The sequence below is a fragment of the Sorex araneus genome, chromosome 2 (genome assembly GCF_027595985.1).
Source record: "Sorex araneus isolate mSorAra2 chromosome 2, mSorAra2.pri, whole genome shotgun sequence".
Classification (NCBI taxonomy): domain Eukaryota; kingdom Metazoa; phylum Chordata; class Mammalia; order Eulipotyphla; family Soricidae; genus Sorex; species Sorex araneus.
The window spans coordinates 31,277,193-31,300,225 of record NC_073303.1 but is presented as its reverse complement, the minus strand read 5'-3'; the positions used below and the strand labels follow the sequence as shown (position 1 = coordinate 31,300,225).

The window sequence follows — 23,033 nt, the reverse complement described above, 5'->3', positions numbered from 1 at the left end:
TGCTCGTCCCGAATAAAATTGTGTACAATTTTAACTGATGCACCTCTATTGACCATCAGTCATAGACTGCATCGGAGGCGGCTCCCTGTACCCAGGTCAAGGGATACTGCCAGACTATCAAGTCAAGGCTGAAGAGAGAGCACTCTTGCCTTATTTGCAGTTTACATGGATGGATCACAAGCACTGCAGATGGTCTCCCAGTCACCACCAGGGGTCACTTCTGAGCACAGAGTCAGGAATACCCAGGATCAAACTTGGGACTCCTGCAAGCAAAGTATATGCACCGTCCTGTAGAGTGCGTATACCTCTGGCTCAACATGTACGCTTTTCGGGCTTGTGGTCTGGGCTCAGGAGTAGTCCCAGAGCACCACCAGGGGCACATAAATAAAAAAAAATACTTGCCTTTAACAAAATCCAGCATCTTTTTTTTTTTTTTTTTTGCTTTAGGGCTACTGGCAATGCACAGGAGATACACTTGACTCTCCTGGGGTGGCACCTCCAAGGTGTCTGTTCTTGGGTGTTTTTGCAGTGATCAGGGACCAAATCAGGGCCTCTAGCATGCAATGCATGAGTTCAGTCCTTTGAGTTATTTTCTGGTCTCTCCAGTATTTTAACAGAAGAAATGAAAAAAGAAGGGGTAGGAGGAAATCTGTATTTTGAGGATAACAGGTAGACCTTGCCCTGGAAATTTGGAAACAGAATTCTAAAGGATTTCTAGACATTCAGACCACTTTATAAAAGCACATTTGATCCGGCTGATAGTTGAGCTGTGTTCTCTAGCCACAATGTAAATCTACGTATTTGCTACTGAAACTGCTCACCCCTCAGAGCTCTGTACATTTTGTGGCTCTCAGATGCATAATATAGTGATTCTAGAGCCAGCAGTCACTCTACTGGAAGTGGAGACTGGCAGGAGATAGGAGGGCAGACGGAAAAGGTTGGGGTTATGAAAGCTCTGTGCCTGGGATGTGGCTCAATAGTACATGTGAGATATAAAAGGAAAAAAAAACTGGCCAGGGAGATAGTACAGTGGGTGCGGTGCTTGCCTTGCATGTGGCTGATCAGGTTCGACCTCTGGCACAATATGGTTCCTGAGCCCCACCAGGAGTGCACAGCCTGAGTACACCAGGAGTAGGCCCTGAACACCAATGGGTGTGCCCCCCCAGACGCACACACAAAGAAGGAAGGAAGGTAGGTAGGTATGAAGAAAGGTAGGTAGGAAGGAAGGAAAAAAGGAAGGGGGAGGGAGAGAGAAAAGAAAGAGAAAAAAGGAAAAAAGAAAGGAAGAAGGATAGAGAAAAGAGAGGAAAGAAAAAAGAAAGGAAAGATGGAAGGTAAGAGAAAAGAGAAAAGAGAAGGAAGGCAGACTGAAATAAAGGAAGAAAGAAAAAAGAAAGGAAGAAAGAAAGAAAGAAAGAGAGAAAGAAAGAGAACGAGAGAGAGAGAAAGAAAGAAAGAGAAAAAGAAAGAAAGAGAGAAAGAAAGGAAGGAAGGAAAAGAAAGAAAGAAAGAAAGAGATAGAGAAAGAAAGGAAGAAAGAAAGAGAAAAAGAAAGAAAGAGAAAGAAAGGAAGGAAGGAAAAGAAAGAAAGAAAGAGATAGAGAGAGAAAGAAAGAAAGAAAGAAAGAAAGAAAGAAAGAAAGAAAGAGAGAGAGAGAGAGAGAGAGAGAGAGAGAGAGAGAGAGAGACTGGGGCTGAGAAGATAGTACAGGGTTAAAGCACTTGCCTGGCACACAGCTGCCCCATTTCAATCCCAGGCACCACTTATGAGGCTGGAGAGAAGAGTACAGTGGGCAGAGTGTTTGCTTTTTAAATGCTCAACCTAGGTTCTATTCCCAGTACTCTGTATGATGCCCATAATTTTCCAGGAATAATTCCCTGAGCACAAAACCAGGAGTAAGCTCCAAGCAGTGCCAGGTGTGTCCCCCAAACTGAAGGTTTTTTTTTCAAAAAAGGAAATGTGCACATACTTTGCATTCAGATTCCCTGGGTTAGATCTTCATAAAATATGGTCCTCCAAGCACAGTCAGGGAGTGACCCCTGAGCACTGAGCTAGGAATTCCTGAGCTCTACTGGGTTTAGCCTAAAATTAAAATCAATGCAAAATAGGAATAATTTGGGCTGGAGTGATAGCACAGCGGATAGGACATTTGCCTTGCACAAGGCCAACCCAGGTTCGATTCCCAGGATCCCATATGGTCCCCTGAGCACCGCCAGTAGTAATTCCTGAGTGCAGAGCCAGGAGGAACCCATGTACATCGCCGGGTGTGACCCAAAAAGCAAAAAAAAATGGAATAATTTTATAGGTAGCACAGACTTCAACAAAGTTAAAGTTCTTGCCTTGCACATAGATGAAACTGTTGTTGTTGTTGTTGTTGTTGTTGTTATTGTTGTTAACACCCGGCGATGCACAGGGGTTACTCCTGGCTCTGCACTCAGGAATTACTCCTGGCGGTGCTCAGGGGACCATATGGGATGCTGGGAATCGAACCCGGGCAAATGCCCTACCCGCTGTGCTATTGCTCCAGCCCCCAAGAGGGAACTGTTTTGATCCGCTGCACCACGTATGGTCCCCCATGCACCACTAGGAGTGATCCCAGAGCACAGAGCCAGGAGTAAGCCCTGAGCACAACCAGACATGACCCAAAATGAAATTAATTAAAAAGAAATAAATGTAAATATAAACATCAATACAAGAGTAGGGAGATGATTCAAAGGGTTGGTACGCATCCAAAACATGCAGAGGCCTAGGTTTAATCCCCAGCACCTCAAGGTCTTCTCAACACTGCTCAAAGCAACCCCCGGGTAACCTGTAGGAAGTAGTCCCTAAGCACAGCTGGGTGTAACCCCAACAGCACCCCCAAATTCAATATATAAGATGTTTTTTGTCTTCAAACCCACACAGAAGACTTTGAAAGTAAACACTTTGAGAATTCAGGGCTGAAGACATAATACAGCAGGTAGGATGATTGCTCTGCGCATGGCCAGCCTGAATTCTATCTCTGGCATCCCATGTCTGAAAAGAGCCAGGAGTAAGCCCTGAGCACCACTGGGTATGGCCCGAAAAACAGTAACAACAACAACAACAACAACAACACATGGCCTCTTTGTAAATTCAAGATTAGGAAGAGGAAATTGACCATTAGCAAAGAGATTGCATGCTTTCAAGATTTGGGTTATAAAAGGTTGTTTTATTTATTTATTTTTAAGTGGTGCTGGGTCACACCCAGTAGTGCTCAGTGCTACTCCTGGCACTGTGCTTGGGGACTATATGTGGTGCCATGGATCGAACTAGCACTGTAGCACTGTCGTCCAGTTGTTCATCGATTTGCTTGAGCGGGCACCAGTAACATCTCCATTGTGAGACTTGTTACTGTTTTTGGCATATCAAATATGCCACGGGTAGCTTGCCAGGCTCTGCCATGCAGGCAGGATACTCTCGGTGGCTTGCTGGGCTTTCTGAGAGGGACAGAGGAATCGAACCCAGGTCAGCCACATGCAAGACAAACACTCTACCAGCTGTGCTGTCACTCTAATCCATGAATCAAACTAAAGTCTGCTATATGCATGGCAAGACTTAACCCTAGGGTGGAAGGATGGGTGTTGGATCATTGCATAATTGAAACTCAATCATGAACAGCTTTTAACTGTGTAATCTCACAGTGACTCAATTAAAAAAAGAAGAAGGAAAAAAAAAAAGAGTTAACCCCTGTACCATTGCTCCAGAAGGAACTTTTTTGGGGAAGTGGGGGCAGAAAAATAAAGGTGTTACAAATCATTTTATTGTTATCATTATTTTGGTTTTCGGGCCACAACCAAGTGTGCTCAGAACTTACTCCTGGTTCTAAGCAAAAGGAGCACTCCTGGCAGGGCTTGGGTGTCACATTCAGTGCAGGAAAGCAAACCCAGGTCAGTTGAGGGCATAGGGAGCGCTTATAGTACCCACTGTACTATCTGACTCCAACAAATAATTTCGTTTGTTTGTTTTTGGGCCACACTTGGTGATACTCAGGGATCACTCCTGGAGATCTCAGGGAACATTATGGGGTGCTCAAAACCGCATCAGCAGTGTGCAAGGCAGCACCCAATCTGATGTGCTTGCTATCTCTCTAGCCTCTAACTAGTAATTAAAAAAATTATAAGGTTGTTCACAATAATTTGTTACATTCAATATCCCAACACCAATCCCACCACCATTACACCTTACCCACCACCATTATTTTGAATTTTCCCAACCACCACCCAAGCCTGCCCCAATAGCAGGCCCTAAATTTATTTTGTATTGCTTGTTATAAATAATTCTCTAAAAATGATCAAAAAAAGATTTCTTTAAAAAAAGGTGTGTGGGGGCTGGAGAGATAGCACAGCGGGTAGGGCGTTTGCCTTGCACGCGGCTGACCCGGGTTCAAATCCCAGCATCCCATATGGTCCCCTGAGCACGGCCAGGGGTAATTCCTGAGTGCAGAGCCAGGAGTAACCCCTGTGCATCGCCAGGTGTGACCCAAAAAGCAAAAAGCAAAAAAAAAAAAAAAGTGTGTGAAGGGGCTGCAGCGATAGCACAGCAGGTAGGGCGTTTGCCTTGCACGCGGCTGACCCGGGTTCCATTCCCAGGATCCCATATGGTCCCCTGAACACTGTCAGGAGTGGTTCTTGAGTGCAGAGCCAGGAGTAACCCCTGTGCATCGCCAGGTGTGACCCAAAAAGAAAAAAAAAAGTGTGTGAAGATGGAGCTGCTGAGCCCTTGTATAAGAGATTACTAACATGCTGTTACAGGCTGAGTCTTGTGTGCTAATATATTTTACATCCTATCCAATATGTGCTACTACTGGTACATCAGTGGTAATAGAGCATGAGATGTCGCTCCAGGAATTCTAAAATTTTAAATAAGGTTATACAGCTGGAGGGCTGGAGCAATAGCACAGCGGGTAGGGCGTTTGCCTTGCACACGGCTGACCTGGGTTCGATTCCCAGCATCCCATATGGTCCCCTGAGCACCGCCAGGGGTGATTCCTGAGCGCAGAGCCAGGAGTAACCCCTGTGCATCACCAGGTGTGACCCAAAAAGCAAAAAAAAAAAAAAAGGTTATACAGCTGTAGTTATTATTATTATTATTATTATTTTGCTTTTTAGGCCACACTTAGAGATGCTCAGGGGTTACTCCTGGTTCTGCACTCAGGAATTACTCCTGGCAGTGCTTGGGGGACCATATGGGATGCCGGGGATCGAACCTGGGTTGGCCATGTGCAAGGCAAACACCCTATCCTCTGTACTATCTCTCCAGCCCCTGGAGTTAAATTTTTAACTAGTGACTTTGGGGTCTGAGGCATCTCTGAAGCTTGCTGATCTGTTCTGAGATTTATTTGTGAATCTACAAGTAATTTTTAAAATAGGGTCACTCACAGGAGAACTCCAGCCCTGACCACTCCCAGAGGCGCTTGCTAGCAGTCCAAATCTGTTGATTTAGTGCTCAGTTCCAGGACGTGGTGTTGCTCAGGCCTAGATGTGCTTTGTGGAGTCACCAGGGCCACATCTGGCAGGGCTGGCAGGTGATGCAGTATCAGGGATCCAACCTGGCATGTGTTCTACCACTTGAGCTACTCCTCAGCTCTAGTAAGTTTTGGGGGAAGCAAAAAGGACTGGGCCACACTGGCAGTCCTCAGGACTTATTCCTGGATCTGCACTCAGGGATCACTCCTGTTGGTGCTCTGGTGACAATGTGCTCCTGGGTCAATCAGATGCAAGGCAAGTGCCTTACCCACTATACTCTCTCTGACCTTTTATTTTTTTTTAATTTTTAATTAAAAAAATTTTTTTTTTGCTTTTTGGGTCACACCTGGCAATGCACAGGGGTTATTCCTGGCTCTGCACTCAGGAATCACTCCTGGCAGTGCTCAGGTGACCATATGGGATGCTGGGAATCGAACCTAGGTCGGCTGCGTGCAAGGCAAATGCCCTACCTGTTGTACTATCACTCCAGCACCTCTCTGACTTTTAAAAAAAAATGTGGGGGGCTGGAGCGATAGCACAGTGGGTAGGGCATTTGCCTTGTATGCAGCCGACCCAGGTTCTATTCCCAGCATCCCATATGGTCCCCTGAGCACCGCCTAGAGTAATTCCTGGGTGCATGAGCCAGGAATAATCTCTGTGCATCGCAGGGTGTAACCCCTCAAAAAAAAAAGCAAAAAACAAAAACAAAACAAAACAAAAATTCAAGGAATAACATGGGACTGTATAAGTAGTATAGGCAGTAAGGTACCTGCCTTGCACACGATTGACCCTGGTTCAATTCTCTGGCATCACATATAATCTCCTGAGCACTGCCAGGGGTGATCCCTGAATACATAGTCAGGAGTAAGCCCTGAGCACAGCCAGTTGTGGCCAAAAATAAATTAAAACAAAACAAAAAATTAAAAATAAAGAAGTGACTTCCTAGATTCTGACCTCACATATTGCCTTATGTTACCAACCCTCAGGAGGCTATGTTTATGTCCTTTGAACCCAAGATATAAACTCTATTAGTAAAATACATAGTATTTTTGGTGTTTAATAGGATCCTGTCACTAAAGATTAAAAAAAAACTATCAAAGTATAAAAATCAAGATAGTTCAACAGCTGGAGCATATTGTTTTACAGGGATTTGCACCACACTGTTTCCCTAACTCAGAGCCTGGAGTAGCTCTGAGCTTTACCATTGAGTCACTCCCTTTCCCCTTAAAAAAACACCTCTATTCTTTTTCTTTTGTTTTCGGGCCACACTGTGACCCAAAAAAGCTACTGAGTACATTGGGTATGGCCCCCAATCTATAAACAGTGACATGTTTCGAGTGGTAGAGGACATGCCTTGCACGGGTGAGGTTCTGAGTTTAATCCCTGGCATGCATGGTCCCCTGAGCACCTAAATCAAGTCCTTGCCACGGGGTTTGGCCCAGAAACAAACAAAAAAATTTTATTAGCTCAAAAATCTTATCTAGGGGCTGGAGCAAGAGCACAGCGAGTAGGATGTTTGCCCTGCACGCGGCTGACCCGAGTTCGATTCCCAGCATCTATCTCATATGGCCCCCTGAGCACCGCCAGGAGTAATTCCTGAATGCAGAGGCAGGAGGAACCCCTGTGCATCGCCGGGTGTGACCCAAAAAGAAAAAAAATCTTATCTAGGGCCAGGGATGTGAGTCATCTGTGCATGACTTGCAAGATTGAGGTCCTGGGATTCAATGCCCAACATGGTGGGGGGGGGGCGTGGAATTACAAGGAAAAAGAAATACTATCATTTCAGGTGAAGACCCGATTTTAGCAATCCTTGGGAATTGGTTATCCAGGCACATAACTCCTTGGATTCCAGTACCTCAGGCAAAGCAACTGCACTAGTTTCTCCTCTTGTAGCCCAGGTTTTAGGGAGTAGAGGGGTGAGTGGCAGGGCTTGGTGAAGTAGTACAAGAGGGACCCTGCAGACTTGGAGGACGCACACACCGGGCAGCGGTCAGGAGGAGCAGACAATCGCTCCTGATATTCTGACTGGGCGCAGGTCCCGGGGAAACCAGCAGGCTGTGTCCCGGCACGTCCCAGCTCAGCCTTGCAGGGCTGGCCTCGCAGCGGGCGACTGTCTCTGGTGCCATCCAGTCACCCAGTTAATCAGCCTTGCTAGTAGGAGCTACAAAACTGCCCAATGATGTTGGTGTAGTAAACTACCTGGTGTGTGAGACGCTGATCGGCCCCGCCGCCTGTACCCCCTCCCCCCTCCCCTCCCCCCGGCCCTGCCCCGGTGTTCTCTCTCTCTCTCTCTCTCTCTCTCTCTCTCTCCTTTCTGTCCACTCTCTCTCTTTTTTCTCCTCCTCTCTCCTTCCTCTCTCTCCCTCTTCCCCTCTCTTCTCTCTCCTCTCTCTCTCCTTTCTGTCCACTCTCTCTCTTCTTTCCTCTCTCTCTTCTCTCTCCTTCCTCTCTCTCCCTCTTCCCCTCTTCCCCTCTCTCTCCCTCTTCCCCTCTCTTCTCCTCTCTCTCTCTCCTTTCTGTCCACTCTCTCTCTTCTTTCTCCTCCTCTCTCCTTCCTCTCTCTCCCTCTTCCCCTCTCTTCTCTCTCCTCTCTCTCTCCTTTCTGTCCACTCTCTCTCTTCTTTCCTCTCTCTCTTCTCTCTCCTCCTCTCTCTCCTTCCTCTCTCTCCCTCTTCCCCTCTCTCTCCCTCTTCCCCTCTCTTCTCCTCTCTCTCTCTCTCTCTCTCCTCTCTCTCTCCTCTTTCTCTTCTCTCTCTCTCCTCTCCCCCCCACCCCAATAGTGTTTGTAAAAACAACAGGGCACAGGGTCCACAGACCTCCACGTAGCTGTGGCGCCCAGTCCCGGTCAGCCTGCGACTGCCATTACCCCTGGCTCTTTTGTTTCGAGCTCTGCCAGGAATCTCCTGGAACTTTCTGGGATGTTGGGGGAGGTGGGGACTGACTCATAGGAACATATTCATCAACAAGTCCACTCAAGTTGCCCTAAACCCCAACCCCGCCCTAGAAAATCAGACTTAGTCACGCTTCGCATTTTAATTTTTAATACCCAGGGGATTCAGAACCAGTGTCAGCCTAACTACAGTAACAGTTTCCCCTCCTTTCCCACTGGGCAGTTCCTTATGAAGGGTCGGAGAGTGGGACTGAGAAAAATGGAAGAAAAAAGCAGGACTTTGCTGGGGCTGGAGTCCAGAGTGCTCCAAATAGGTGCAGAACCCTGATTTTCACTCTTTATCTCTTCTTCTATAGACCTTACATTTTCCTCTTTGTACAGAATTAAAGGACTGGATCAACGAGCCAGTCTGGAAGAGTCAAAAACAGGGCCAGAGAGAACAGAGGAGCACTTGCTTGCATGCTGCCCATCCCGGTCGGATGCTTTGAACAGTAAATGGTCCACCAAGCTTGCTAGGAGTCATTCCTGAGCACAGAGCCAGGAATATCCCCTGAGCACTTCTGGGTGTGTCCCAAACCCCCCCCCCCGAAAGTGCAAGTGTCGAGGTTATTAAAATTCAGGAACAGATTCTGCATTCATTGCCTAGATAACAAAGTCCAGCTACTTATCTTAAGTGCTCAAGTCCCTAGTCCTCATCTTTGAATGTGAAAAAATTTCTTTAAATGGCTTCAGACCATGAATGATCTTAGAAATTCCTAAAAGTCTTTTTTCTCCTTTGTCTTCCTTCAAGCAGTGTACATAGGGCCCCTCACTGTACCCTGAGCCTCACAAATTCTGGCTCTTTTTTTTTAAGTGGTTTTTATGGGTTTGTTTGTTTTTTATGGTTTTTTGTTGTTGTTGTTCTTGTTGTTTTGGGCCTTTGGGGCCACATCTGGCCATGCTTAGGGATTACTCCTGACAGTGCTCAGAAGGCCATATGGGATACTGAATTGAGCCTAGGTTCGCTTGCCATGTGCAAGGCAAATTCCCTACCCACTGTACTATCTCTCCAACCCAAATCCAGCTCTTTGAACTATATTCCCAGTCTGTTGAAAATCTTAAGTCCTAAAATAAACTGAAATGTAATGTCATAATCACCTAGTAGTCCCCAAGCTTATAAGTGCCTCAATGTGAATGACTGACGGTTTATGCACCCCATTGCAAGCAGTACTGTACAACATAGGACCTAAATTTTTAAAAAAATTTTATTAAAAGAAGAAGGAAGTGTGAGGGGCTGGAGTACATACACATGAGCATTAACCAGCAGTGACCTCCAAGCACTGTCTCTGGAGTAGCTTTTGAGAATCACCATTTGCAGCTCCAAAACAAATTCCAGGGTGAAAACAATAGTACAGTGGGTAGAGCATCTGCCTTGTATCCAATGACTTGGGTTCAATCCCCAGCATCCCATATAGTCCCCAGAGCACTGCCAGGAGTGATTCCTGAATGCAGAGTCAGGAGTAATCCCCGAACATTATTGGGTATGCCTCCCCACATAAAAAAAAATAAGGAAGAAGGAGAAAACTTTCAAGCACTACTACCATAGGCGCTGAAACAAAGATTTATTAGCATCATCCTATTAACACCTGATGCTTCCAGTCTAAAAAAAATACATATTAGAGCTAAAAACCTAGTTCAACAAACTGGAGCATATATTCTGGCTGCAGGAGGTTCACCTTAAAAGTGCTACTGGGATATGACTTCTGGGAATATATCCCAGGGGAGCAAGAAAACAGTAGAAATGACATCTGCACCTGTACATTCATTACAGCACTATTCACTATTCACTGTTTATAGATCGGGGGCCATATCCAATAGCCAGAATCTGGAAACAACCCAAGTGCCTGAGAACAGACGACTGGTTAAAGAAACTATGGTACATCTACACAATGGAATACTATGCAGCTGGTAGAAAAGATGAATTCATGAAATTTGCTTATAAGTGGATGGACATGGAGAGTATTATGCTAAGTGAAATGAGTCAAAAAGAGAGGGACAGACATAAAATGACTGCACTCATTTGTGAATATAAAATAACAAAATATGAGACTAACACCCAAGGACAGTAGAGACAAGGGCCAGGAATATTGCTTCACGGTTTGGAAAACTGCCTCATGTGCCAGGGGAGAAGGTAGTTGGGACAGATGGTGGGAGATGGTGTGCTGAAAGTAGACAAAGGAACAACATGATCTGTATCTCAGTATCTATATTGCAAACCATAATGCAAAGTAGAGAGAGAGAAAATAGAGAGAGAGAAAGAAGGGAAGTGCCTGCCACAGAGGCAGGGGGTGGGGTGGGGCGGAGGTTGTGGGAGGGATACTGGGAACATTGGTGGTGGAAAATGCACACTGGTGGAGGGATGGGTGTTTGAACATTTTATGACTGAAACTCAATAATGAAAGCTTTGTAACTACCTCATGGTGATTCAATTAAAAAATTAAATATTAACAGAAGCGCTGCTGGGGGTGACCTCCTCTAGTGCTAAAGTAGTAGAAACTCCCAAGCAGCCTCTAGCCCCACCAGGTGTGATCAAAAAAAACCAAAGTGGCCCAGAAAAATCACAGGGGTTAATTAATGTGCTCTCTGATTCACTCCTCAGCACCATACGTATGTTCCCCAGAGCACTGCTAGCAGAGATCACTGAATACAGAGCCCAACGTCAGCCTTGAATACAGTCAGGTATGGCCCTAACCAAACAAAAACTAACTCTAAAATTAAAATAAACATGTGTGAAATCTCTTGGGGCTCTTGGGCACAAATTAAACCTGTGACTGGGTTCTTATATTGGAGAGTATTTAGTATGAAAAGAAAAACAAAATTTAGGTGACTCTCTGTCAGAAATAGCAAAGGGGCTGGAGGGGAGCAGAGCAATAGTGTGGCATGTATGGTGCTTGGGCTGACCCAGGGTTGATCCCCAGCGCTCCATACGGTCCCCTGAGCCCACCAGGAATGATGCCTAAGTGCAAAGCCAGGAGTAAGTTCTGAGCATCGATGTATGCCCCCCCATAAAAAAGGAAAAAGAAAAGGGGCAGAAAACATAGTACAGCAGGGAAAGTGCTTGCGTTGCATGTGGCTTACCAGGGTTCAATCCCCATATCACATACGGTCAGTATCCAGAGTCCCACCAGCAGTGATTCCTGGGAATTATTTGATATGGCCCCAATCCAAGCAAATAAAAATAGTAATGGGAGGCCAAAGTGATAGTACAGCAGATAGGGTGTCTGCCTTGCACACACACTGACTTCCAGCCCAGATTCAATCCCAGCAGCTCATACGGTCCTCTGGATACTGCCAGGAGTGATCTCTGAGCGTAGAGCCAGGAATAAGCCCTAAGCACCACTGTGTGTGGCCCCAAAACAAAGCACAAGGAATACAGCTCTCTAGATTTCTAGACTTAAATCTCACAGAGATTATGTTGAAATTGTAAGACAACTTCAGTGGATAATTGGTTTATGGGACGTGCCAAGGCTCCATCTGCTACCCCGGCAGCAGCACAATTTGAGGATTTGTCACCATATCAAGTAGAGGAGAAAAGATTCACTCTGCAGCAGCAGAGCAATAGAGAAATTTCTGAGTGGTAGCTTTGATAGGAAGAAGTAGACCCAGAACTGCTGTCTGTAACAGCTGATAGTGGAGGAAATTTCTGGAGAAAGAGAGTGGGGTGACGGGTCTCTAGATGTTTTAATACGATGGGAAACTAAGATGAAATTTGGGAGATCCCCGTCAGTTTTGCATTGAAAAGTGGAAAATTCCTGAAGTTGAACCAGTTTGACCAGGTGAAGATGACTCATTTAGGGAGTTATATCTGAATATTAAAAATTTACCACTAACCTGCACACACAAACATGGGGACTGTTTTTTGTTATTGTTTTTGTTTGTCAACCTGGCAGTGCTGGAAGGTTGCTTCTAGTAGTACTCAGGGAACCATGCGGTGCCAAGAATTGAACCCAGACCTTCTAAATGCAAAGCTTGTACTCAGCCTATTGAGTTATCTCTCTGGCCCATATTTTTTCTCCCAGTGAAGGGAACTGAACCAATTACCTCACACTTGCAAGACATGTATTCTACCACTGAACACGTCTCTGGCCCCTAAACTCAGCCTTATTTAAACAATCTCTTTGTAACATCAGGTTAGACCTATTTAGACAACTAAAACACTGACTTACTTAGGAGAACAACTGAAATTTGTTGAGGCCGGAGAGATAGTACAGGGATTTAGGCACTTGCCTTGCACACATCTAGTTCAGTGCCTGATATTGAATATGGTCTCCTAGCACTGTCAGGAGTGACCCCTGAGCACTGCCCTAAGCCATGGGTGTGGCCTCCAAACAAAAACAAAAGTAACACCCTTACTGGGGGCTCAAAGGGGGGCAATGGGGGCTGGAGTGATAGCACAGCGGGTAGGGCGTTTGCCTTGCACGTGGCCAACCCGGGTTTCATTTCCAGCATTCCATACGGTCCCCCAGAACCGCCAGGAGTAATTCCTGAGTTGCAGAGCCAGGAATAACCCCTGTGCATCACTGGGTGTGACCCAAAAAGAAAAAAAAACCCAAAAAGTGGGGGGGCAATGGGTCAGGGGCAGGGTTGGATCTCCAGCACCTCAAGGTTCCCTCACTGTGCTGGGTGTGGCTCAAAAACCAAAACTATTCTACATATGTAGAGTAGCAGAATTACAAAAATGGAATTAATTCCCCACTAAAAATGAAAAGTTAAGACTTTTAGAATTTTTTTCATTTTCTTTGCTTCTTGGGTCACACCTGGCGATGCACAGGGGTTACTCCTGGCTCTGCACTCAGGAATTACTCCTGGTGGTGCTGGGGGGACCCTATGGGATGTTGAGAATTGAACCCGGGTCGACCGAGTGCAAGGCAAACGCCCTACCTGCTGTACTATCGCTCTCCCCCTTTTTATTTTCTATTGCCTAAAAATTCAAGTGACAATCTCTGAGAAGTTAGAAGCATGCAAAATAGGGGAAGCACTGAAAACCTTTATGCTGCTAGTACTGAACAATGACTAACCGGTTTCAGTAACATTGCAGAGAAAGAATGCTATGTGTAGCTCAAGTGAAAGGTGAACTCAAGGTGTTCATAAGGAAGAATTCAAAACAAGGAAAGAGAGTGAGCTATAGTACTACTTTGAGGAGTACTAAATTTAAGACTTGAGGGTCCCAAAAGTTAGTTTTTCCTTAACTTAGAAAAAAGCTGATAAACACAACTATAAATTGAATAAAACAACTGGAGGAAGACATAAATTTGTTTTCATGGACCCTACAAAGGAAAAACAAAGACAAAGGCAACATTCAAAAGATCTAATAAATCATTAAAATGTATTTGTATATGTAGTGTTCACTAATGTCTTCAAAAGGAGTTGTTTTTTCAAAAGCCTTTTTTATTTTTATTTTTTTGGGGGTGGTGTCCCAGTCGCTCAGGGATCACTCTTGGAGGTGCCTAGACTCTAACCCTGCTCTCAGAGGAGTCACTCCTGGCAGTGCTGGGGACCGTATGTGCTGCCAGAGGTTGAAGGTAGTTCGCATGACTGGTGGACACTTTCTCTCTCTCTCTCACCAACGAGTTTTTCAAATTTAGCAAAACACTCAAGAAGAATTTTTTTTTTTTGCGATGCACAGGGTTTGCACTCAGGGATTACTCCTGGTGGTGCTTGGGGGAGCATATGGGATACTGGGAAAAGCGAACAAACCAAAAAACCCAAACACCCAACAACAACAAAGAAATAAAAATGAAACTAATATGATACAAAAACCAATTCTGGGTTTGTTCAAACTGAAGAGCTTTCACTTGTGGACTGTTTAGATGGGCTGCTAAATGTGGTACAGATTTAACCGTGTGTGTGTGTGTGTGTGTGTATAAACAAGATAATTCGGCATAAATTAAGTTATTCCACTGGGTCAAAAATTAATAAACGCGGTGGGCAGCGTGAAGGGTTGCAAGGTCAGAGCTGAAAACAGACATGGGATCCTAGGGTGAAAGCAGGCCCTAGTAATCCTGGGAGGTTGAACTTGGACTTGAGAAGGTGAAAGGGAGGCGGGAACCCCCATTCCTTCCCCTCCCCGTGGGGAAAGATACAAGAAAGGGAAAAGTCCAAGGCACTTTCAACAGCTCTTGGAAACTTTTCTTTCTCTGTCCTGACTCTTGCCCAAGGCGGAGGGCGGACCCGAGTACAGCCCGGCGGCCGCACCCTTCCCCACCCCCACCCCCACCCCCACCCCCCGCCCCGCCTCATCCCCCTCCCCCCCCTGGCTCCGGCCTCGCGTCCCGCATTAGCAAACCCACTTTTACCTGACTTGCTTTTCAAAAACCCGAAGTCCCCAGAACCCCACGAAGGTTTAAATTAGTTTATGTCTTCTGCATTCCCTCTCCTGTTCCCGTTTCAACCGGAGACGGGGACGCGCGGCCGCCACCGTCCCAGCTCTTCCCCCAGTCGCCATGGCCCCGACTCTGGGCCCTGGGACCTGTCACCCCCTCCGAGTCCTAGGGGGAACTTTCTCTGTTCTGGGCTCGGCCGCGGTGGCGCGGTCCCGCATCCTCTCTGAAGCTGCCAGGCTGGCCGGGCCCCAGCCTCCCAGTCACCAGCCTCACTGGGAATCTGAAAGTGTGTCAGGGAAGGCGGCCGCGGCGCAGCGCCCGGAGGAACTATTCCTTCCCTCCCCCCGCCCCCCTCCAACGCTTTTCCTCCCCTCCCCCTCCGGCCCCGCGACCTCTCCCGAGAATCCCAGAACAGTCTGGAGAGTTCGGGCGGGGGCGGCTCGTCGAAGATGCTGGAGAGTTCGGGGAGGGGCGTCTCCCAGAAGAGTCTGGAGAGTTCGGGTAGGGGCGGTACCCAGAGAGCTGATTGGTCACCGAAAGCCTGCAGGGCTGGACCTAGAGCGAACCCGCTGGAAGATTCCCGACCCGCCGCCTCGATGAGCTCGGTGATTGGCTGAGGAGGGAAAAGGCGGGGCTGAGTGAGTGGGAGATAAAAGACCCCGCAGGCTTGTTGTAATCAGCCAGCCTGATTGGAGGCAAAGAGAGACTGACACTGTCAGCGAGCCGCCAGCGAACCGAACCGGAGTGAACCGGCAAGGGCAGCAGCCCCTTTTCTGCATCCAGAAAGCACCGAATCCATTTCGCGGATCCCTCCTGAGCCTGAGAGCGAGCAAGACAGCAGCATGGCAAAGGGTACAGCTATCGGCATCGACCTGGGCACCACCTACTCCTGCGTGGGGGTGTTCCAGCACGGCAAGGTGGAGATCATCGCCAACGACCAGGGCAACCGCACCACCCCCAGCTACGTGGCCTTCACCGACACCGAGAGGCTCATCGGCGATGCCGCCAAGAACCAGGTGGCCATGAACCCGCAGAACACCGTGTTCGACGCGAAACGGCTGATCGGCCGCAAGTTCAGTGACGGGGTGGTGCAGTCAGACATGAAGCACTGGCCGTTCCAGGTGATCAGCGACGGCGACAAGCCCAAAGTGCAGGTGAGCTACAAGGGCGAGACCAAGGCTTTCTACCCCGAGGAGATCTCGTCCATGGTGCTGACCAAGATGAAAGAGATCGCCGAGGCGTACCTGGGACACCCGGTGACCAACGCGGTGATCACGGTGCCCGCCTATTTCAACGACTCGCAGCGCCAGGCCACCAAGGACGCGGGGGTGATCGCGGGGCTCAACGTGCTGCGCATCATCAACGAGCCCACGGCCGCTGCCATCGCCTACGGGCTGGACAAGAGCGGCAAGGGGGAGCGCAACGTGCTCATCTTCGACCTGGGCGGGGGCACGTTCGACGTGTCCATCCTGACCATCGACGACGGCATCTTCGAGGTGAAGGCCACGGCTGGGGACACCCACCTGGGTGGGGAAGACTTCGACAACAGGCTGGTGAGCCACTTTGTGGAGGAGTTCAAGAGGAAGCATAAGAAGGACATCAGCCAGAACAAGCGAGCCGTGAGGCGGCTGCGCACAGCCTGTGAGAGGGCCAAGAGGACCCTGTCGTCCAGCACCCAGGCCAACCTGGAGATCGACTCCCTGTTCGAGGGCATCGACTTCTACACGTCCATCACCAGGGCGCGCTTCGAGGAGCTGTGCTCCGACCTGTTCCGGGGCACCCTGGAACCCGTGGAGAAAGCTCTCCGGGATGCCAAGATGGATAAAGCCCAGATCCACGATCTGGTCTTGGTGGGGGGCTCCACCCGCATCCCCAAGGTGCAGAAGCTGCTGCAGGACTTTTTCAATGGGCGCGACCTCAACAAGAGCATCAACCCCGACGAGGCGGTGGCCTATGGGGCGGCGGTGCAGGCGGCCATCCTGATGGGGGACAAGTCTGAGAACGTGCAAGACCTGCTGCTCCTGGACGTGGCTCCCCTGTCCCTGGGTCTGGAGACGGCGGGAGGTGTCATGACTGCGCTGATCAAGCGCAACACCACCATCCCCACCAAGCAGACTCAGACCTTCACCACCTACTCAGACAACCAGCCCGGCGTGCTGATCCAGGTGTATGAGGGCGAGAGGGCCATGACGCGAGACAACAACCTGCTGGGGCGCTTCGAACTCAGCGGCATTCCTCCTGCCCCCAGGGGTGTGCCCCAGATCGAGGTGACCTTCGACATCGATGCCAATGGTATCCTGAATGTCACTGCCACTGACAAGAGCACAGGCAAGGCCAACAAGATCACCATCACCAATGACAAGGGCCGCCTGAGCAAGGATGAGATCGAACGCATGGTGCAGGACGCTGAGAAGTACAAAGCCGAGGATGAGGTCCAGCGTGAGAGGGTGTCGGCCAAGAACGCGCTGGAGTCCTACGCCTTTAACATGAAGAGCGCCCTGGAGGACGAGGGACTCAAGGGCAAGATCAGTGAGGCTGACAAGAAGAAGGTGCTTGACAAGTGCCAAGAAGTGATTTCCTGGCTGGATGCCAACTCCCTGGCTGAGAAGGAGGAGTTTGAGCACAAGAGGAAGGAGCTGGAGCAGGTGTGTAATCCCATCATCAGTGGACTGTACCAGGGGGCAGGTGGCCCTGGGGCTGGTGGTTTTGGGGCTCAGGCCCCTCGAGGGGGCTCTGGGTCTGGCCCCACCATTGAGGAGGTGGATTAAGAACCTAGTTTGTCTGTTCTTTGAGACTAGGTGATCCAAGGACTTGATACTGCCCTCTATTTACCCATTGTGCCCTATATTTGAGTTCATTGTAAAATTTACTTGTAACCTGACAATGAACTTGTCTTTTCTCTCTGGTGTTCTACCCTTGTGTTCTTGATTTCTTTGTATTTATGTATGTTTATAATTTTTTTCTTTGTAAATGAATCAACACTGCCACCTTGTGTCTATTTTTCTGCTTGTATACACACCAAAAATTGTGGGTTGTGTTTTCTTTTTTTAAGTAGCTGTATACTTAAGAATACAAAATAAAAAGTTAAAAAAAAAAAACCTTGTGTATTTATACTTGGGGAGGGGTAGATGGGCTTTTTCTCTATCAAGTTCATAGACCAGAAAGGGACATTTCTAAACAGTGGAACAAGTTTAGAGCAAAAGCCATGAGTATTTTGTTGGGGCTTAATTGTCTAGGTGGTAAGTGACCTTTGTGTCAGAGATGCCTCTTGTGATTTGACTGGGGGGACCACTTTTAAGATATACTCATGGCTCTATACTCAGGGATCACTTCTGGTGAGACTTGGAGGGGACCCTTTGTAGTGCTGGGGATTGGGTCAGTCACATAAATAGCAAACATACCTGCTTTATTATTGTTCCAGCCCTGCCTAGGGCTTATTTTAGAGAAAAAGAATGGGAGATGCACTAATATTTCTGAGAGACAAGGTGGTGTGGGTTTTATGGCAGAGCTGTGGGGTTTATGGTTCTATATTGTCCTACACTTAATGTTTTTAGAGACCTTCACTTTCACTTCTCACTTTTGACTGTTGGAGTCCCTTAGTTAGGTTATAGGTGGAAAACTGCAAAATTAGGCCACAGACATAATCTCTGGCTCTGTAAATACCAGCTACGTGACCAAGTGCATAAAAACCCTGTTTTAATTTTCCTGTCCTCCTTTTATTTTCTTTTTGTTTTGAGCCATACCAGGCAGAGCTCAGGGGTTACTCCTGGCTCTGTGTTCAAGGATCATGCCTATTGGTGCCCAGGGATTATATGGGGTGCCAGGGATTGAAATAGTGCAAGGCAAGCACCTTACCCTCTGTGCTATCTCTCGTCCACATACTTTTCTTTTTTTTTTTTTTTAATGGTGCTGGGGATCAAACCCAGAACTCATGCAAATAAAATGTGTTTGCGCTTTACTGCAGAGATATCTTCATTCTTGGTTGCCTCCTCCTTTAAAACTAAAACATTTTGTTAGGGGTGGAGTATGAATAGGATGGGTGGACACCAGGGCAATGGTGGAGGGAAGTGGACACTCTGGAGAGTATGGTAGTGGAATAATTTATATGAAAAACCCTACCATTAATGTATTGTCAAACACAGTGCCTAAAAACATTTTTTTAATTAAAAGAATTTGCAGGGGCTGAAGTGTAATACAGCAAGCAGGGCGCACGCCTTGCACACCGGCAACACAGGTTTCATCCCTGACATCCCATATGGTCCCTTGAGCACCACCAGGAGTGATCACCGAGGACTTCTGGGTGTGTCCCCCCAAAACAAAAAGTTGTGGGGGCGTGCAGAGAAATAGAAGGTGCTTCTAATTAAAATGCCCTTTTATATCTTTACTCTTTGGGGACTTACGTAGCAGAACTGAGGGGCACCAGGACACCTGGCAGTGCTCAGGAGGCCATTTGGAGCCAGGGTTCAAACCTGGGTCCCTGTGCATTCCAGGTATGTACCCCGCAGCCTGCCTATATCTTTCAATAAATATTTACCCTTGGGGTGAAAAGATCTAAAATTTGTCATACCCTTAGGAATGACAAATTTTAGAAAGCCCTCTTGGGACTAAAGAAAATAAACCAAAGGAACTGGTTTATTTTTTCCTAGGCCAATTGCTTTTTTTTTTTTGTGTGTGTGGGGGGGGTACTAGAAACCACATGTAGCGGTGTTCAAGGCTTATTCCTGGGCCAGTGCTCAGGGACCCATGTAATGCTGGGGATTGAATCTAGGCCTCCTGCACACAACATGCACTCTAGCCTAATTGTTACTGAACCCAAGATCAGGTGCTCGCTGTTTTAAGAGACAAAAATTGATGGGAGAGGGAGGAAGCGGGGATGTTGAGAGGTGATAAAGTGCTATGTATGAAGCCTTATCAGTAACAGTACTGGAAGCCAAAATGCTAAAAATTTATTTAAGAGTGCCTCTTATGGAAGAAGGTTAATAGGTGGGAAAGAATCTGGGGACATAGGTGGAGAGAAGTGGACACTGGTGAAGGTATTGGTGTTGGAAAACCATATGCCTGAAACCCAGTCATGAATAACTTTATATTTATGGTGACTAAAATATATTTTTTTAGGATCTGGAGCGAAAGCACAGCGGGTAGGACATTTGCCTTGCATGTGGCCAACCTGGGTTCAATTCCCAGCATCCCATATGGTCCCATGAGCACTGCCAGGAGTAATTCCTGAGTGCAGAGCCAGGAGGAACCCCTGTACATTGCCAGGTGTGACCCAAAAAATAAAAAATTAAAAATAAAATTTTTAATGAACTAATTTTTAAAAGCTTGATGGAAGTAAAAAATTTATTCAAGGACTAGCAACCTGAGAAGATGGAGGGCTCATACCTCACTCTGCCAACCTTCCTCTCAGCTTGGGGCTAGGAGTTTGGGGAAATAAGAAATTTATGGTAGGAGCTGGAGACACGGCAATGGGGTGAAGGTACCTGCTTTGCATGTGGTCAACCTGGGTTTGATTCCTGACATGACATATGGTTCCCTGAAAACGACTAAGGGTGGCCCCTAAACAATGCAGGGTATAGTCCTCCCCAAATTGTATATATGTATATCTATATATATTTTAAAGATGAAATTTATGGTCATGAACAGAGCAGGAAGGAGTTCTGTCCAGACGCAGTTTGGCCGGCATTAGTGATTAATGGATCTTTGGAGGCCGGCAGTCTGTTCCTTGTAACATGGCCCCTGTCTAGGACTTGCACAATAATCTAGAAGAGTCCCTCCAGTGTCCCTCGGGCATAGCTAGGAGTGACTCCTGAGCACCAAACCCACAGTAGCCCCTGAGTGCTTGCCAGGTATGGCCTTCAAACTAAACAAAACTAAAATGAGGGTGAATAGAAAGTTGTCAAGTGCTTCCATTGAGCAGCAACTGATGTTAACCTATTTTCTAGGAGTTGGGAGGCTTCTGAAAGGCCCTATAGCATTGATTCACTAGCCCTATCAGCAATGACAGCAGTTAGGGAAATCTCCAACAAGAGAACAGTTCAATAGGTAAAAAAAATTAAGGCTAGTCCAATTAAGTTCAAGACTCCCTCATTAGGAAAGTAAATGGTTCCTGGAGGAAGCAATGTCAGGGCCTGAGCAACAGAACAGCACGCAGGGATCTTGCCTCGCACGAGGTCCATACATGTTCAATCTTTGGCACCCCATATGATCTCCCGAGCATGGCCAGGAAAAATCCCTGAGTGCAGAGCCAGGAGTAAGCCCTGAGCACAACCAGATGTAGCCAAATAAAACAAAATTAAAAATAAAGAAAGCACTGCCTACCTTTGCACAGAGACATCTTGAAACTTAAAGCAAAAACATCAACCACAAATGAAACTGGGCCCCTAAGAACAGAGAAATCTATCAAATAAACAAATGAACACTACAGGATTCTTAATAGATAAAGCTTCACAGGAGGTCTATACCCCATGGTACAGGAGGCCTACACACCAGGGCAAGGGAAGGGAAGATAGATGGACAAAGTACTGAAGTAGAAGGTTTTATTTCCTACACCCTCATGGCCTTCTAAATATTATCCTATATCCACTTTGCCTAAAGTATGTGACTCAAAAAGAAGACTGGGGCTGGAGCGATAGCACAACGGGTAGGGCGTTTGCCTTGCACGTGGCCGACCCGGGTTCAATTCCCAGCATCCCATATGGTCCCTTGAGCACCGTCAGGGGTAATTCCTGAGTGCAGAGCCAGGAGTAACCCCTGTGCATTGCCGGGTGTGACCCAAAAAGAAAAAAAAAGAAGAAGATTGATTTTGGATGATGTGGAGCCCCCAAATCATCAATTATGTGTTGATGATTATGTGTTACCTTTTCATAAGGGATGAAGAAAAATATGTCAACATACTTCACCACTGTTTATGAGTGGCTAACACTATCCTGGAAGTGCTCAGTGCTCAGAGGAGGATCAAATTCAGGTCAGCAATGTAGAAGATTGTACTAAACTCTACATCCTACCCGCTGTTCTAGCTCTCTGGCCCCCAATAATACTATTATTGAATGGATGAGAAGGATTCAGAAAAGTGTTATTTGAAACAAGTTGCTGTATTAAAAGTCAAGAGCAAATCCAGGTGGATTTCTTATTTTGTTTGTTGTTTGGTTTTGGGCCACACGTGGCGATGCTCAGGAGTTACTTCTGGCTCTGCACTTAGAAATTCTTAGGCAGGACTCAGGGGACCATATGGGGTACCAGGGATTAAACCAGGGTCCGCCACATGCAAAGTAAATGCCCTACCCACTATATTATCACTGGAGCCCCTACTTAGCCATTTCTAAGAGTAAAACTAGCAAGGAAACAATAGGTTCTGGCTCTTGTCTCTACACCAAAATTTATTTTGACTCTAACACTAAGACATCTGGTGCTATTCAGTATGTACTGGACATTTCACCTACAAGCGGCCTACCCAGGATTCTATGCTAGATATCCCATATGGTGCCCTGAGCACCACCAGGAGTAATTCCTGAGTGCAGAGGCAGGAGTAACCCCTGAGCATCTACAGATGTGACCCAAAAAGACAAAAAAAAAAAAAACAAAAAACAAAAAACAGGCGGGGGGGGGAACGGAGAATAATTCACTGAGTATAAAACAGGATTCTTCAATCTTCTCATACCTGCAGACAGCATAAACAAGGTGGTAGACAGTGATGGATCATTCATTCATTCTACATCTGCAGGATGCTGCACTGGTCTCTGTACACTGGAGGTTGAAGACCACCACTGTTATGGTTTCAATTTAACAAGATGAAAAAGTTATATATCACAACAACGTAGATATACTTAATACTACATAGACTTAAGGTGGTTAAGATGATTTGAGGAAGAGGCGGCTTGTTGCTGGGGGTTACTCCCTGCTCCACTCTGGGTTTAGACACCCTAAACCCAGCCAGTGTTTAGGGTGTCTACTTCTGGGTCATATGCCTGGGCTGACCCTAATTCCTTTTCCTTGCTTCCAGGTGGTGCTTATGCTCTGGGAACCATGTTGTGTCAACACTGAATCTGAGAGCCCTGCATGCAAATCATGCACACTATCCCTATGAGCCAATTTTGGCAGGAAAAAAAGCCAATCTTTATTTTTCCTGGTTTTGGGGGCCACATCCGGCGGTGCTCAGGGATAGCTCCTGGCAGGACAATGTATGGTGCCAGTGATCGAACCTGGTTGGCATGTGCTAGGCAACGTCCTACCCGCTGTACAATCACTCTGGCCCCTAAAGCTGATTTTTAAAAATCCTCGTACAGGCCGCAGCTGAC

The 23,033-nt window shown here is 47.0% G+C and overlaps 2 protein-coding genes across 3 annotated transcripts in view; one reads left to right on the top strand and one right to left on the bottom strand.

Moving 5' to 3' along the window:
* The window catches only part of LOC101540963 (heat shock 70 kDa protein 1-like), a 32,282-nt gene extending 17,394 nt beyond the window's left edge, over positions 1-14,888 (bottom strand). For both annotated transcript variants that reach the window (XM_055129555.1, XM_055129554.1), the window contains exon 1: positions 14,713-14,888. The gene's annotated coding sequence lies outside the window, so the exon portion shown is untranslated. The remainder of the gene's footprint in view (positions 1-14,712) is intronic.
* A 521-nt stretch (positions 14,889-15,409) lies between these two features.
* LOC129402558 (heat shock 70 kDa protein 1B) lies at positions 15,410-17,849 on the top strand. Its single transcript, XM_055129556.1, has one exon. It carries the CDS (start codon positions 15,582-15,584, stop codon positions 17,505-17,507), a length of 1,926 nt encoding a protein of 641 aa, XP_054985531.1. The 5' UTR covers positions 15,410-15,581; the 3' UTR covers positions 17,508-17,849.
* Positions 17,850-23,033: the final 5,184 nt, after the last annotated feature.

Excerpts from the sequence above, each read along its gene's own strand:
- LOC129402558 (XM_055129556.1), top strand. The coding sequence starts at position 15,582 with ATGGCAAAGGGTACAGCTATCGGCATCGACCTGGGCACCACCTACTCC.